The 15,929-nt window shown below is 46.6% G+C and overlaps 3 protein-coding genes across 13 annotated transcripts in view; 2 read left to right on the plus strand and 1 right to left on the minus strand.

Annotated features, from left to right (window-relative positions):
• The window catches only part of lyrm7 (LYR motif containing 7), a 434,641-nt gene that overhangs the window by 221,762 nt on the left and 196,950 nt on the right, over nt 1-15,929 (plus strand). The gene's annotated exons all lie outside the window — the stretch shown is intronic.
• plppr1 (phospholipid phosphatase related 1) overlaps nt 1-15,929 on the minus strand; it is a 373,854-nt gene that overhangs the window by 209,769 nt on the left and 148,156 nt on the right. The gene's annotated exons all lie outside the window — the stretch shown is intronic.
• The window catches only part of palm2akap2 (PALM2 and AKAP2 fusion), a 219,445-nt gene that overhangs the window by 57,412 nt on the left and 146,104 nt on the right, over nt 1-15,929 (plus strand). For all 10 annotated transcript variants that reach the window (XM_068223712.2, XM_068223713.2, XM_068223715.2 and 7 more), the window contains 1 exon segment: nt 3,848-3,928. In XM_068223712.2, the coding sequence (XP_068079813.1) occupies nt 3,848-3,928 (81 nt within the window).

Below are 15,929 nucleotides of genomic sequence, written 5' to 3' on the forward strand. Positions count from 1 at the left end.
CAGGGTAATGTGTTATTTCACCAGCTATTCGTGGCCCATGCATACTAGCTATCTTGATTTACTTTACTTTTGGTGAAGGTGCAGTAGGAGATCTGGGAAAATGCTAACTTTAGCACTATAGCATTGAAAACTCAAATCCCTCTCTGCTGTCCAAAGCAAAGTCATGAACACACACATCGAATAGATGACCATAGACAACCCTATGACACTATATCACGTGTTACTTTATTAACACTTAAAGGCTTATGCATACTAGCTTTCTTGGTGTACTTAACTTATAATAAAGGTGCAGGAGGAGATCTGGGAACATGCTAAATTTAGCATTATAGCATTAAAGAAATTGAAAACCCACTCTACCGTCCAAAGCAAAGTCATGAACGCATACACCAAATAGATGACTATAGACAACCTTAAAACACTAGATCATGTATTATTTCATCAACAATTTGTGGCCTTTGCATACTAGCTTTCTTGATTGCAGCAGGAGGTCTATGAAAATGCTAACTTTAGCACTATAGCATTGACAACGCACGTCCCTCTCTGCTGTCCAAAGCAAAGTCATGAACACACATACCAAATAGATGGCCATAGACAACCTTATGACACTAGATCATGTGTTATTTCATCAACAATTTGTGGCCTATGCATACTAGCTTTCTTGATTGTAATAGGAGATCTGTGAAATGCTGACTTTAGCACTATAGCACTGAAAAGGCACATCCCTCTCTGCCATCCAAAGCAAAGTCATGATGCACACATCGAATAGATTTCTTGAACTAATTTCCTTATGTTAAAGGTGCAGTAGGAGATCTGGGAAAATGCTAACTTTAGCACTATAGCATTTAAAACACACCCCTTTTTGCCGTCTAAAGCAAAGTCATGAACACACACATCAAATAGATGACCATAGACAACCTTATAACACTAGATCATGTGTTACTTCATCAACACTTAAAGGCTTATGCATACTAGCTTTCTTGGTGTACTTTACTTATAATAAGGGTGCAGTAGGAGATCTGGGAACATGCTAACTTTAGCACTATAGCATTGAAAAGGCACATCCCTCCCTGTCGTCCAAAGCAAAGTCATGAACGCACACACAGAATAGATGACTATAGACAACCTTAGGACACTAAATCATGTATTATTTCATCAACAACTTGTGGCCTTTGCATACTAGCTTTCTTGATTGCAGTAGGAGATCTGGGAATATGCTAACTTTAGCACTATAGCATTGAAAATGCATGTCCCTCTCTGCTCTCCACAGCAGTCACGAATGCACACACCGAATAGATGAACAATAAAACACTAGATCGTGTTATTTTATCAACAATTTGTGGCCCATGCATACTAGCTTTTTTGATTTACTTATATTAAAGGTGCAGTAGGAGATCTGTGAAAATGCTAACTTAGCATTATGGCATTGAAAATGCACGACCCTTTCTGCTGTCCAAAGCTAAGTCATGAGCGCACACACCAAATAGATGAAAATAAAAAACCTTATGACACTAGATCATTCGTTATTTCACCAACACTTTGTGGCCCATGCGTACTAGCTTTCTTGATTTACTTTACTTTTGTTAAAGGTGCAGTAGGAGATCTGGGAACATGCTAACTTTAGCACTATAGCATTGAAACCACCCTTTGTATTTTATCATTACTGTTCAGTTTCACGTATATAAACTATGTAGTTAATACTTCAACTATGTACTAAGTTGGTACCATCACTAAACCCCTAAACCTAATCTTAACCCTACTGAAAAATCCAGCTTAAACCAGCCTAGGCTGGTTGGCTGGTTTTAGCTGGTTGACCAGGCTGGTTTTAGAGGGGTTTTGGCCATTTCCAGGCTGGTTTCCAGCCATTTCCAGCCTGGTCTTAGCTGGTCAGGCTGGGACATGACCAGCTAAAACCAGCTTGACCAGCCTAGCCAGGCTGGGAGCCCAGCCAAAACCAGCTATATCCAGCTTAAACCAAGGTGGTCAAGCTGGTTTTAGCTGGATTTAGCAGGTCATTTTTCAGCCTGACCAGCTAAGACCAGGCTGGAAATAGCTGGAAACCCGCCTGTAAATGGCCAAAACCCCTCTAAAACCAGCCTGGTCAACCAGCTAAAACCAGTCAACCAGCCTAGGCTGGTTTAAGCTGGATTTTTCAGCAGGGAATTCATTTAGTAACCTTAAATAACTCGGTACGTTAAGTATATGTTCTGTAACATAAAAACTGCTACCAACTTTTCTCACATCAGCCATATTTCCAACACACCCAACAGTATTTGCCATGATAAACAACTTTATTTCTGTCCCCGTGCAACTCTTTATTGGAGATGAATGACTTCCTGTTTTCTTGACGTCAGCAGTGAAACAGCTGCTTAAGTGTTTAGATATGAATAGCTACAGTAAACGGATTTCTTTGTTTTCCTAGCTAAAATGCTTTCCTTAGCTAATGTAACAAAAAAAACTCAAAACAATGTGAAGAAATCCTGAAAATGCTTCTGGACGGGGTTACATTGATTTGATGCAAGCTTAATTGTCAACAAGCATCTGCACTCTCAAAAATAAACGTACGCAAACTGTCACTGGGGTGGTACCTTTTCAAAATGTACGCATTTGTACTTAAAACATCCATGCTGGTACCTCAAAAGTATATATTAGTACCTAAAAATTTTAAGAGGAACATATTTAGGTATCAATATGGAGCTTGTAGGTACAAATTTGTATTTTTGAAAAAGGTACCACCCTAGTGACAGCTCCTGTACCTTTATTTCTGAGAGTGTATGAAGGCATAACATTGATTTAAATCCATGTTTTTTATTATCACAGAATTCATTATTTGTCATTGAAGTTGTTGACACACATAAATATCTAGGGGTCGTTGTTGACAACAGCTGTCTATAAAAAAAAGTTCAACAAAGAGGAAGAGTTCTGAGGAAACTTAGATCGTTTCAGGTTTGTACCTCTATGATGACACGGTTTTATAAACTATTTATTGAATCCGTTTTCTCTTTCTGCATGGTAGCTTGATACAGTAATCTGAGTGTGTCAAATAAGAACAGGCTGAGTAGCCTGGTGAAGGTGGCAGGCAAGATCATCGGTTTTAACCAAACTGGTCCAATGGTAATTGACCATAATTATGTTTTAAAGAGAGCTCTATGCACCCCGGATCATCCAGTGTACTCTGTGTTTTAGCTGCTGCCATCAAGACAAATAGAACTAGAAATTATTTTATAATGGTGGCCATTAAGTCATTCCAGGGGGAGGGAGATGCACCTACAGTACATAATGATGTATTGTATGTTGTGTGGTAATATTTTATTAATGTGTACATGGAACTTCGCTTGTGTTGCTGTCACAATCACCAGCGATCTAACATCCAGAGAGTGCTGGTAAACACGAACTACAAATCCGCCATGTTATGGACAACATATTAAGTCATGCAACACACACACTCACCTGCTCCAAGTTTCCACTGATTAGACTACTACTTTCTTCTGTAACGGGGATGTGACACTGACAACGGAGGTGAGGATCCAAATGCAGGGAACATTGAATGTGTTTGTGCTGCTTATGTAGTGCAGTAATCAGTCCCAAAAGCGGCATCAGCTGTGAGAGTCTAATCAGTGGAGACTTGGAGCAGGTGAATGTGTAGCATGACTTAATATGTAGTCCATCACATGACAGATTTGTAGTTTGTGTGAATGTGAGTTTACCAGGGATCTCTGGATGTTAGATCGCTGGTGATCGTGACAGTTGCAGCACCTTGCTGCAATTTCAGTTTCCCTAAACTGGATAATAAAGTTAAGTCTGAGTCATTTAACAGTATTTTAACACAACATTTTTATTATGTTTTCAGGAAAAACGAAAAAGACAAGCTGAGATCGAGGACAAAAGAAGACAGCTCGATGAACTTGTTCTTCAACTTCAACATTTCAAGGTAAGAAAAAAGGTCTTAATAATTTCTAAAAGCTTGCAGAAGGGTTTCATTGCAATCATGTTTATGACGGATTTATGACAAGTTGTATTGTCTTGATAAGGTCAAGATGTCATAACAAAGACGTTGAAAGGTTGGGATATAGTTAAGTCAAGTTGTCATAACAAATACTTCTCAAACAATGCCATCTTTGCATTTAAAATGGTCTAACTGAGCATGCATAATATCTCCATAATAATGATGTGTCATATCATTAATATAAAAGTGCCATAACAGAACACACCGTCAAGTAAAGTCTTACAAAGATGTGATTACTTAATTAAATATGTATATTAGGCTATTATTTTTAATAATCTAAATTATTTAATTTATTTGCACCTTTTTTCTATTTTATTTATTGTGTTGGTAACATTTTAATTTAAGCTACAATTCACACTATTATTTATAGAAAAATTATTTATTGACTCAACTTTCTGCAAAGCATTTTTTTGTTGTTGTTGTTGTTGAGTTAAGTTTAACCCGATTTAAGTTGAGTCAACTCAAAAAGCTTTGCAGCAAGTTACCTTAAAATTTTAAGTTGAGTCAACTTTTTTACAGTATACTGGATAATGACCTTCCTATTTTTTTATATAAATATTTAATAATATTTGCTACTTGATCGTTTATTGAGGTAATAGCCTTATTTAATGTGTGGATAATGGTGTGAGCTATTGAACATTAAAAAAAAGTGTTAGCATTTTATTGTTTGTAATTCCCTTTTATACTGTATTACTGACATTTTCAACTCAGTGTTGTTTGTTGACAGAGAAGACATTTTGAAAATGGATTTCTCTCTGAATGAACAGATAAGGGGTTTGGGGTCATTTTGGAGATTTTTACTCATAGAAATTATCTCAGAGACCCTAGAAGTATAAGATCGGCTGGTGTTAATAAGCTTTCATAGGATGGTGAAATGAGATTTTGGTTTTGAAACTTAGAGAATTAATCCTTTTAACTTTTATTTTACCTTTCCTCTCTCTGTCTCATTTATATTTATGCAATATGCTTAAAACCAGGGGCGATTTTAGGAGTGTCATTTTAGGGAGGGCTACGTAATGTTGTTTACACCAGAAGCAACATGCGCATATAAATCACGCTATTCTTGCCTAAATAGACACGTAAATATTTTGAGTTTACTCACTTCATTCGCACATCAAATTCACTTCACATTTCAAATCATGGTCAAGGCTTCTGTCCGCCTGGTGACTCTAGTTTCGTTGCTAAATAGTTAACATGGATTCTATTAAGAGAATAGCTTTGTTTATGTGCTTTAGCAAGACTGAAAAACAGTGTAAATTCGTTTGGCGCTGTGTCTGAGTCTACTATATCCTTTCAGAGGTGCACCAAGCTCTGTGAGTTAAAATTCTCCAGAATCCTCCAGCAAGAGGATTTCTCAAGAGGAACAGTCACTATGTCATAATGCCCTTACAAGAGCAAACTCCTGATTGGTTAATACTGCGAGAATGTCTGATAAAATTCAGATTTTCCATCTCGAGCAAATCGGCAAACGCGAAAAATGCTCAACTCGTGCCACGTCATTCGCACCGCCTCATTTATTCATCAATCGGTTCGCAGGATGTCTATTCACGTCTTTGCATTGACTTAACATGTAAATCACTTGCACTTGATGCTTCATCTGCGTCTGGTGTGACCGCACCATTAGAGTTGAAGATTAGGGAGGGGGGAGGATGAGGTGACAACATTTTTAGAGGGGTTGAGAAATTTAACCCCTTAAATTTGGTCTAGCAATGCCCATGCTTAAAACCCAGAATAACAACAAACAATTCCAATTAACGAGAATGAATGTTTTTGAGACTGAATAGAGATGTGATGCTGGGTTATTTTGTAATTAATGACGATTGTTTTTTTTATCATGATTAATTGATCTAATCATTAAATATCTCTCTCTCTTGCTCTTGATGTCAATCTTTTCTCTCTGCTTAAGTCAGGGGAACATATCAGACATGGCGTGTTATCAGACAACCAGAGATTTGCCTCATTTACAGAGAATTACTCTACAGCGTTATCAGCTAAATTATATGGCAGTTAGTTTATACAACAACAAAAAATCAGCCTCAGTATAAAGTCGCTCTTGAAAGAGATTTTGTCAAGGCCTCAGGAGAGAGAAGGGCCCGAGGGAAAAACACGCTTATTCTCAACATCTGCATAAGATTTGATAACCCTCCAGTACTTTTGTAAAGGCCGCCATAAGACTAAAGATAACAAGAATAGCTTTTTTGTGAAAACGAAGAACAAGCCCTGACAGCCGGCTAGTAAATCTGACGTGTAAATGCTGAGTGATCTAGCCTGAATGTGCATCATGATAAAAGGAAGTGACTGTTTTTCCTAAGAGCTGAACTGAAAGTGAGGACTGGGTCAAGAAAAAGAGGAGCGCATGCAGGAAGAGAGATGTTTGTTTTATAGTGGGTGTAATTCTGCATTCTGAAGCAAGTTCTCATCGGAAAGTACAGCTGCATCGCTTGTGATGTATGACTGGATCTTCCAGGGCCTCAGAGAGATTTGTATCTCAGCTTATTTTCTCATAGAGGGATAAAATAGGAATTCTGAGCACAAATTCAGCCGAATGCAGTGCTGGTAAAGCTCAAAAGTTTTGCGCAGCAGATCGTCTTGACCATGTCTACATTACTTTGAATGTGGCATTAAGGATGTATTTCAAAAACTACTGGGATTTTCAAGCACAACCATATCTAGGGTTTACAGAGAATGGTCCAAAAAAGAGAAAATATCCAGTGAGCGGCAGTTCTGTGGGCGCAAATGCCTTGTTGATGCCAGAGGTCAGAGGAGAATGGCCAGACTGGTTCGAGCTGATAAAAAGGCAACAGTAACTCAAATAAGCACTCGTTACAACTAAGGTATGCAGAAGAGCATCTCTCAATGCACAACACATCAAACCTTGAAGCAGATGGGCTACAGCAGCAGAAGACCACACCAGGTGTCACTCCTGTCAGCTAAGAGCAGGAAACGTTCGAGGTTACAGAAGTAACCCTTCGTTCCCCGAGGAGGGGAACGGAAGTGCCATGAATGGGAGGATTCGGATCAGAAGCCGCTTATCTGGAGAGTATTGAACGGGCCAATGAATGAAATTAATTGGCAGCGTAAGCTTGCGCAGGTGTGCGACATCTGCAATTATCTCAGCATATAAGCACACCTGAAGCCAGCAGACGCCATCCTTTTAAGCTGAAGAGACTTTCAAACAGCTAAGGGACAGTCATTATGGCGACGGAATATGGCACTTCCGTTCCCCTCCTCGGGGAACGAAGGGTTACTTCTGTAACCTCGAACGTTCCCCTTCGGTTGGGGAACTTCAGTGCCATGAATGGGAGAATATGGAAAGCGCCATAATGACTGCACCTTACCAACACCCCCGATGAGGAGATAGTCAAGCAAGCGTGACGCACCCACATCATGGGGGGCGCGGTCCTCCAACGTGTCCCTGGCCCTAATTTATCCTACTTCAACAGAAGTTTTACGGATTAGATATATTTTTTGGGAAGTCGTGAGCATCTAGATAATTCTAGGAAATACGACAGTACGTTGGGAAGCGTGCAATCCCGATAGGGAGGACGCTGCGGAGGCCATCCGTTACCCAAGGGGGGGATAGATGGCAGAATTTACCTATGGACTAGCCCTAAAAAGGGGGAGTACGCATAGCAAAGAGTGGTTAGCGGAGAGGGAAGACACGGGTCCGCCCAGGGGGGGGACTTAACCGTGGCGGAATAAGCATATGGGATCGCCTAGTGGGGATCACGCATAGCAGGCACCTATACCCAAAACGCGGGCTGACCAGCGGGCAGACCTACAATGTAGTGGGCCAGCAAGTGACTCCTCCGCTGAGTCAGTGCTGGGGGCCACGGAGGAATCTGCAGGGCTCACCTGACGGGGAACTTTACTGACAGATAAAAAAGGCGCACGTACCTCCGTGTTAGGGAGAATGGCGCAGCAAGCGTGTTTCAACACCCTACCGAGTTGTCTCCTCAATCACCAAAGGGTTACCTAATACCCTTGAGGAAACCGGCTCCACTCGCAGATTGTAAAACCTTGCAAATGTGTTGGGTGTCGCCCAGCCCGCAGCTCTACAGATGTCTGTTAGAGAGGCGCCGCGTGCACGCGCCCAAGAGGATGCAACGCTCCGAGTGGAGTGTGCACGTACTCCCGGGGGACACGGCTGACCTCGACTCGAATAAGCGAGTGAAATGGCATCCACAATCCAGTGGGATAATCTTTGTTTCGATACGGCACTTCCCTGCTGCCGACCGCCATAACAGACAAAGAGCTGCTCAGATGATCTAAAATTCTGAGTACGGTCCACATAAATGCGCAGAGCGCGAACTGGACAAAGTAAAGAAAGGGCTGGGTCTGCCTCCTCCGGGGGCAGCGCTTGCAGGTTCACTACCTGATCTCTAAAGGGGGTGGTAGGAACCTTGGGCACATAACCGGGGCGGGGTCTCAGGATAACGTGAGAGTAATCCGGCCCGAATTCCAGGCACGAGTCACTGACCGAAAATGCCTCCAGGTCCCCGACCCTCTTGATGGAGGCCAACGCAACCAGCAGAGCTGTCTTCAGGGACAGAAATCTTAGAGATACTGATTCGAGTGGCTCAAAGGGATCGGATCGCAGACTCGTGAGAACGAGGGCGAGATCCCAAGAGGGCATGAGAGGGGGGCGAGATGGATTAATTCGCCTAGCACCCCTAAGGAACTGGATGACCAGGTTATGCTTTCCCACGGTGCCGCCAGCTACCGCGCTAAGCGGAGATGGCGGCCACGTAACCTTGAGAGTGGAGGGCGACAGCCTGCTGTCCAACTTCTCTTGAAGGAAATAGAGCACAACACTAATCTGGCAATTTCGGGGGTCTTCTCTGCGAGAGACGCACCATTCAGTGAATAGACTCCACTTCAGGGCGTAGGCGCGCCTCGTGGAGGGGGCTCTAGCCTGAGTGATGGTATTAACCACCGCAGTCGGTAGGTTACCTAAGTCTTCCTCGCGTCTAGGGACCACACGTGGAGGTTCCAAAGATCGGGGCGAGGGTGCCAGATGGTGCCCTGTCCCTGAGAGAGTAGGTCCTCTCTCAAAGGGATCCGCCAGGGGAGGGCCGTCGCGAGGAGTGAGAGCTCTGATATCCAGGTCCGGTTGGGCCAAAGGGGCGCAACTAGCAGAACCTGTTCCTCGTCCTCCCTGACCTTGCACAGAAACTGCGCGAGCAGGCTCACTGGGGGAAACGCATACTTGCGCATGCCCCGAGGCCAGCTGTGGGCCAGTGCATCCGTGCCGAGAGAGCCCTCGGTCAGGGAAAAAAACAACTGGCAGTGAGCGTTCTCGGGGGAAGCAAACAGATCGATCTGGGCCTCCCCGAATCGCGCCCATATCAGCTGAACAGACTCGGGGTGGAGTCTCCATTCTCCAGGGCGTAACAGCTGTCGTGAGAGCGCATCGGCTGCACGATTGAGCGTGCCTGGGACGTGAATGGCGCGCAGCGATTTCAGCCGCGGGTGACTCCAGAGGAGCAGACGGCGGGCGAGCTGAGACATGCGGCGAGAGCGCATACCCCCCATGCGGTTGATATACGCCGCCGCCGCCATACTGTCCGTCCTGACCAGCACGTGTTGCCGCTCCAGCACCGGTAAAAAGCGGTGGAGAGCGAGGAACACTGCCAACAGCTCTAGGCGATTGATATGCCAATGCAGCTGGGCACCCTTCCAGAGGCCCGCAGCCGCATGCCCGCGACACACGGCCCCCCAACCCGTGTTGGAAGCGTCTGTTGAAACAACAACATGGCTGGACGCCTGTCCTAGAGGCACACCGGCCTGTAGGAACGAGGGGTCGTTCCAAGGGCTGAGGGCGCGGCGACACAGCGCAGTAACCGAGACCCGGTGTGTGCCCGCGTGCCATGCGCGTCTGGGGACCCGATCGTGAAGCCAGTGCTGAAGTGGTCTCATATGGAGCAACCCGAGCGGCGTGACGGCGGCTGCGGATGCCATATGCCCCAGGAGCCTCTGAAAGAACTTCAGTGGGACCACTAGTTTGCTGTCGAGCTCCCTCAGACAGTTCAGCAACAGGCGAGCGCGTTCCTCGGAGAGGTGCGCTACCATGGTGATCGAGTCCAGCTCCATCCCGAGAAAAGAAATCCTCTGCACGGGGGCGAGTTTGCTCTTTTCTCGGTTGACCTGAAGCCCCAGTAGGCGGAGATGCCGAAGCACCTTGTCCCTGTGCATAATCAATTGCTCCCGCGAGTGGGCTAAAATCAGCCAGTCGTCGAGATAATTGAGTATGCGAATGCCCGCGAGCCGAAGGGGCGCTAGGGCACCCTCCGCGAGTTTGGTGAAGACCCGCGGAGACAGAGAGAGCCCGAAGGGGAGGACCTTGTACTGCCACGCTCGACCCTCGAACGCAAACCGCAGAAATTGGCGGTGGCGTGGAAGAATGGAGACATGGAAATACGCGTCCTTCAGGTCTATGGCTGCAAACCAATCCCGAGGACGAACGCATTGGAGAATGCGCCTCTGCGTGAGCATTCTGAACGGCAGCTTGTGCAGACAGCGGTTCAAAACGCGCAGATCTAGGATTGGCCGTGACCCACCGCTCTTTTTGGGTACGATGAAGTATGGGCTGTAAAACCCACTCTCCATCTCGGCTGGAGGAACCGGCTCGATTGCACCCTTCGCCAGGAGGGCAGCAATCTCCTCTCGCAAGACAGGGGCGGACAGGGGGTTGACCCTGGAGAAATACACGCCCGTAAACTTGGGGGGCCGTTTCGCGAACTGAATCGCGTAACCGAGTCTGATTGTGCGTATGAGCCACCGCGAGGGGCTGGCCCGCGCTAACCAGGCAGGCAGAGCCCTCGCTAATGGAGTCATCGCTACAATCGCTGACGTACCAGCGGTGGGGCAGCGCGGAGTGGGTGTGCTGATCCGGGAAGCACGAGGGTCCCGCGGAAGAGCTGGAGGAGAGCGATTCGCTCTGGCTCCGCACCCTGACTCCGGAGAGGGGGCTGGAGGGCTGAGGAAAGGGAGACCGTCCCCCCAGCGCTCGTGAGCCACTGGCGAAGCACGTAGAGTCTGCGAGCCGGAAGGCAGCGCGTCCCGGACTGGCAGAACTCGTGCAGTCACATCCGGGGAAGGGAAAAAGTGCTCTTTTACTGATGTTTTGGTGGCACTGAAAAGTACCGTTGTTATCGGGGCCCCGCCCTCCAGCGGGGAAAGAGCAAGTTTCCTCTTCTCCGGATGGCCTGTCTCAGGGACGCTTCGCGGTCCGTTTACCGGACTTAACGGCGCCCTGGGCAGGAGGGGCTGCCTGCTTTCGAGGTGAACGCCGCGCCCGCTTGGCCGGAGGCGCAGGCGGGGGCGGGGCAGCACTCGTTGGCGGGCGCCCTCGGCGAGGAACAGCGGAGGTGGATGGCTCGGCGGGCGGAGCGGGCTTACGGCCACGCCGATAGATGACATTGCCCATCGCATCCGACTGCTCTTTCACCGCCTTGAATTCCTGGGTGAATTCACCGACGGTGTCGCCGAACAGGCCAGCCTGGGATATGGGCGAGTCAAGAAAGCGAACTTTGTCAACGTCGCGCATATCGGCCAGGTTTAGCCAGAGGTGGCGTTCCTGAACCACAAGTGTGGACATCGTCCTCCCCAGCGCACACGCGGCGGACTTAGTAGTCCGAAGAGCATAGTCGGTCGCGGTGCGCAGCTCATGTAATAAGCTTGGGTTGGACCCGCCCTCGTGCAGCTCGGCCAGCGCCTGCGCTTGGTAGCGCTGGTAGGTGGCCATCGCGTGCAAAGCAGAAGCAGCCTGGCCCGCAGCCTTATAAGCTCTGGCTCCGAGGGAGGCAGACAACCTACAGGCTTTGGACGGGAGGCGGGGCAAACCCCGCCACGTAGAGGCGCCGCGCGGACAAAGATTGACCGCGATAGCGCGCTCCACTGACGGGATCGCCTCATACCCCCTGGCAGCTCCGCCGTCAAGGGCGGTGAGGGCGGAGGCACTCGCAGCACGGGCAGAGAAAGGTGCCCTCCAGGACTGCGTGAGCCTACTGTGCACTTCCGGGAAGAAGGGGACGAGAGGCTTCGAAGGCTTCGCCTTCTGGTCCTCTACGTAGCACCCATCTAGTCGGTCCGGCCGCGGAGCTGGGGGATAAACCATCTCCAACCCCACGGCCGAAGCAGCCCGGGAAAGCACGGCTAACATGTCCGCTTCAGGATCCGATTTGACAGCGCTCACCTGCCCGGAGGGGGCGAGCGGGTCCGGATCTTCGTCGGACAGTGAAAGCCCACCCTCCGATGCCGCGGAGGACATCTGATCTCCGGTGTCAGCGAGTGTGAGAGCTACCATCTGGTTAGACGGATCACTCTCACCACCCGAAGCTTGGATGGAGCGCCGTGAGGAGCGAGAGGTCCGCGAGCCCGTGGGCGGCGGATTAGCTCCCGCTGAAACCCTCAGATCTGCCCGAGCGCCCGCTGCTTTTTTAGAGCAGGAGGCAACTGGGGTGGCTCGCTCTCTTGCGAAAGTTAGCCGCGATCTTAGCTGTGCAACGGTCATGGCATCGCAATGACGACATGAACCGCCCGCGAGCACCGCATTAACATGCTGGACCCCCAAACATGCAATGCAGTGATCGTGTCCATCATCCGGTGACAGGAAACCCCCGCATCCAGAAACGCACAGTCGGAGCGCCATCCTGAAAAGGACGTGCTGCACGACTGTGTTGCTCTTTTAGGAAAAGTTGCAACTATACGCACCGCTCTGGAGGACCAGACCCAAAGAACCGCAGGCAAGGGAGTAACCCAGCTCGACCGTCTGCCACCGCGAAGACCCACTCTGGACCGGGAGACACACTCGTTCGCTCTGAAGTGCTGATCAGCAAGAGGAACCCTCATCGACTCACTCAGAAAGGATCTGAAGCGAAAAGGATGGCGTCTGCTGGCTTCAGGTGTGCTTATATGCTGAGATAATTGCAGATGTCGCACACCTGCGCAAGCTTACGCTGCCAATTAATTTCATTCATTGGCCCGTTCAATACTCTCCAGATAAGCGGCTTCTGATCCGAATCCTCCCATTCATGGCACTGAAGTTCCCCAACCGAAGGGGAACAGAGGTTACAATTCACACAAGCTCACCAAAATTGAACAATAGAAGATTGGAGTAATGTGGTCTGATGAGTCTCAATTTCTGCTGCTGCATTCAGATGGTCGGGTCAGAATTGGCATCAACAACATAAAGGGTCCATCCTGCCTTGTATCAACAGTTCAGCCTGGTGGTGGTGGTGTAATGGTGGGGGGGATATTTTGTAGGCACACTTTGGGCTCATTAGTGCCAATCGAGCATTGTGTCAACACCACAGCCTACCTGAGTATTGCTGCTGACCGTGTCCATAACTTTATGACCACAGTGTACCCATCTTCTGATGGCTACTTCCAGCAGGATAATGCGCCATGTCATAAAGCACGAATCATCTCAGACTGGTTTCTTAAACATGACAGTGAGTTCACTGTACTTAAATGGCTTCCACAGTCACCAGATCTCAATTCAATAGAGCACCTTTGGGATGTGGTGAAATGGTAGATTCGCATCATGGATGTGCAGCCACCAAATCTGCAAAATCTCTAAGGAGTATTTGTCATATTTTTTTTTACAGTGCACAAATTCCTACAGTTTACTGAGGTTTCTAAAGTGATGAATAATATATACAGGTGTAATCCCACTGGTTCTACGCCGCCCAACCTGCTCCGAGCTGGGATCGATCCGCAAGGGAGTCAGTTGCTCTACCAAGGAGGCTAAAGACCATGGCCTCTAGCGTCTGTCACTAGAGCACCTTTAAAGGTCAGAGGAGTGAGGTTTTACCTGCACAGCACTTACTAGCTGGCCTAGGGTTGTAACAATATACCGGTATGACGGTCTACCACGATTTGAACGTGCACGATTATCATACCATGAACAATTGCATATCAACGGTTTTAACTCTTAAAGACCGAGACAGCCGTCCGCGGCTAAAAATAAGTATTGCTCTTAAATGTTTAATAACTTTTGATCCGCTGATCCGATTCATACAATTCAAAGAAGAGCATAAAGAAGAGAATCTCAGCTTTCCAGTGCTGTATCACATAACATTCGGACTTTCAGAGGCTCCGGAATCAGTGTGGTTACCTCATCAAAATTTGACAACGCTGATTTGACAAAGAAACGCTCGTCACTGTGTCTCCGGACAAACCAGACATGATACATTGATGCATTGTCCCTCCTCCATGCCCAGATTGGTTCAAACTCGCTATATCACAACCAATAAGCATAGGTTTTGCTTTGGTTTGTGGACCAACAATGAGCTTTTTGAACAACACGGAATGAGAGATAGGCATACATTTATGCGCGGCTAAATAAAACGCAAAAAAAAAGGTTTTGCATGAAATAATTCTCATACTAAGTACTTTTGCATGCACAGCAGCACAGAAACATGACAAAACAGTGACACAGCAAAGACGAACTGCTGCTCTTGCTGTTTTCAAAAGACGCAAATGAAGGTTCAGCTGTTTGTCTGCATTGCATACAACCATATCCAAATCCATATCCACAGACAACCATATCCATGCTGGCACATAAAACTTAAGGATTTTCCATATTGAATCTAGTTTCGTTATGTAACTATTTATAGTATAGTAAATATTTATATCTATTTTTTTACTGAGGATTTGCACCATGTTTATTTGGACTTTATTTGGACTTTGACACATTATTTATTATTTTCTTATTTTTTATTTGTTCATTGTAAGTGGTGTTGTTTATAGTAACTGAAAATATATTATTTGGAAAAAGTCAAATTTGTTTCACTGTTCTATTATTTTGTAACATACCGTATACCGCGAAACCGTCAAACCGTGGTATTGTTTTAGACGATTATCATACCGTAAAAAATTCATACCGTTACAACCCTAAGCTGGCCTCCGTTACACTCACCCCCCTAAATCTCACTCCCATCCGGGTCACGGCACCAATGTAACCCCACCAGTCCTACGCCACCCAACCCTCTCCGAGGTGGTATCGAACCGGCAACCTTCCGCATGGGAGTCGGTTGCTCTACCAAGGAGGCAAAAGACCATGGCCTCCAGCGCCTGTCGCTAAAGCACCTTTAGAGGTCAGAGGAGTGAGATTTACCTGCACAGCACTTAACTAGCTGGCCTCCGTTACACAGGGAATACTTCCTAAAAGAACCATTTTCTCTAAATGTGAAGAACATTTAAATTATCCAAAAAACCGCTGGTCGAATCCAAAGTCTCAATGGATGATAAATGTGTTTAAAAAAAGCATTAGGGGAAATAAAGAACCTTTGGGTGTGCAGTAGGTGCTTGAAAAACTCTTTTAGAAATGCTGCCTTGAGTCTTTTAAAGCCAAATATATGGGCAGTCCTGAAATCTAACACTGCATACCTTCATACCAGCTCGTGAAAGAGTCATAAGCGTTCCTGAGTTCCTGCGGTTGACCTTCATGGAGGTGATGACTGTGTGTAAAGGGTCTTGAGGGACCCCATAGCTCACATATCTAGAGTCCGTTCAACCACAACTGCTTACTTCCTTTACAGCTTTTTCGTGTTTTAAGTACATTGGAGTTTACATAAGACTGTGGCAACACGTTTATATTCTGAACTCAAACGTCAAACAATGTACATATAAAAAGGACTTTCTGCGGCAGACCACAGTCCACACAATGATGAGCTGCTGAGTAAAGTATAAACTAAAAGCTGCTTCAGCTGGTACTTTTAGACTATATTCACCCTGCAGCAGACTGCTCATGTCCGTCCTAAATACAGTTTACAGTGAAATACAGATTGACTATGTTCTATATCTGAACTGACCTCAAATTTGTGAGTGTCAGGTTTTGTCTTGAGGAGTTTCGCAAAGATGAAGATGGAGATTTCAGATACAGTTGCTATCACCAGTTTTATGTAATATTTTCACAAAA

This window comes from Danio rerio, chromosome 10 (genome assembly GCF_049306965.1).
Source record: "Danio rerio strain Tuebingen ecotype United States chromosome 10, GRCz12tu, whole genome shotgun sequence".
Classification (NCBI taxonomy): domain Eukaryota; kingdom Metazoa; phylum Chordata; class Actinopteri; order Cypriniformes; family Danionidae; genus Danio; species Danio rerio.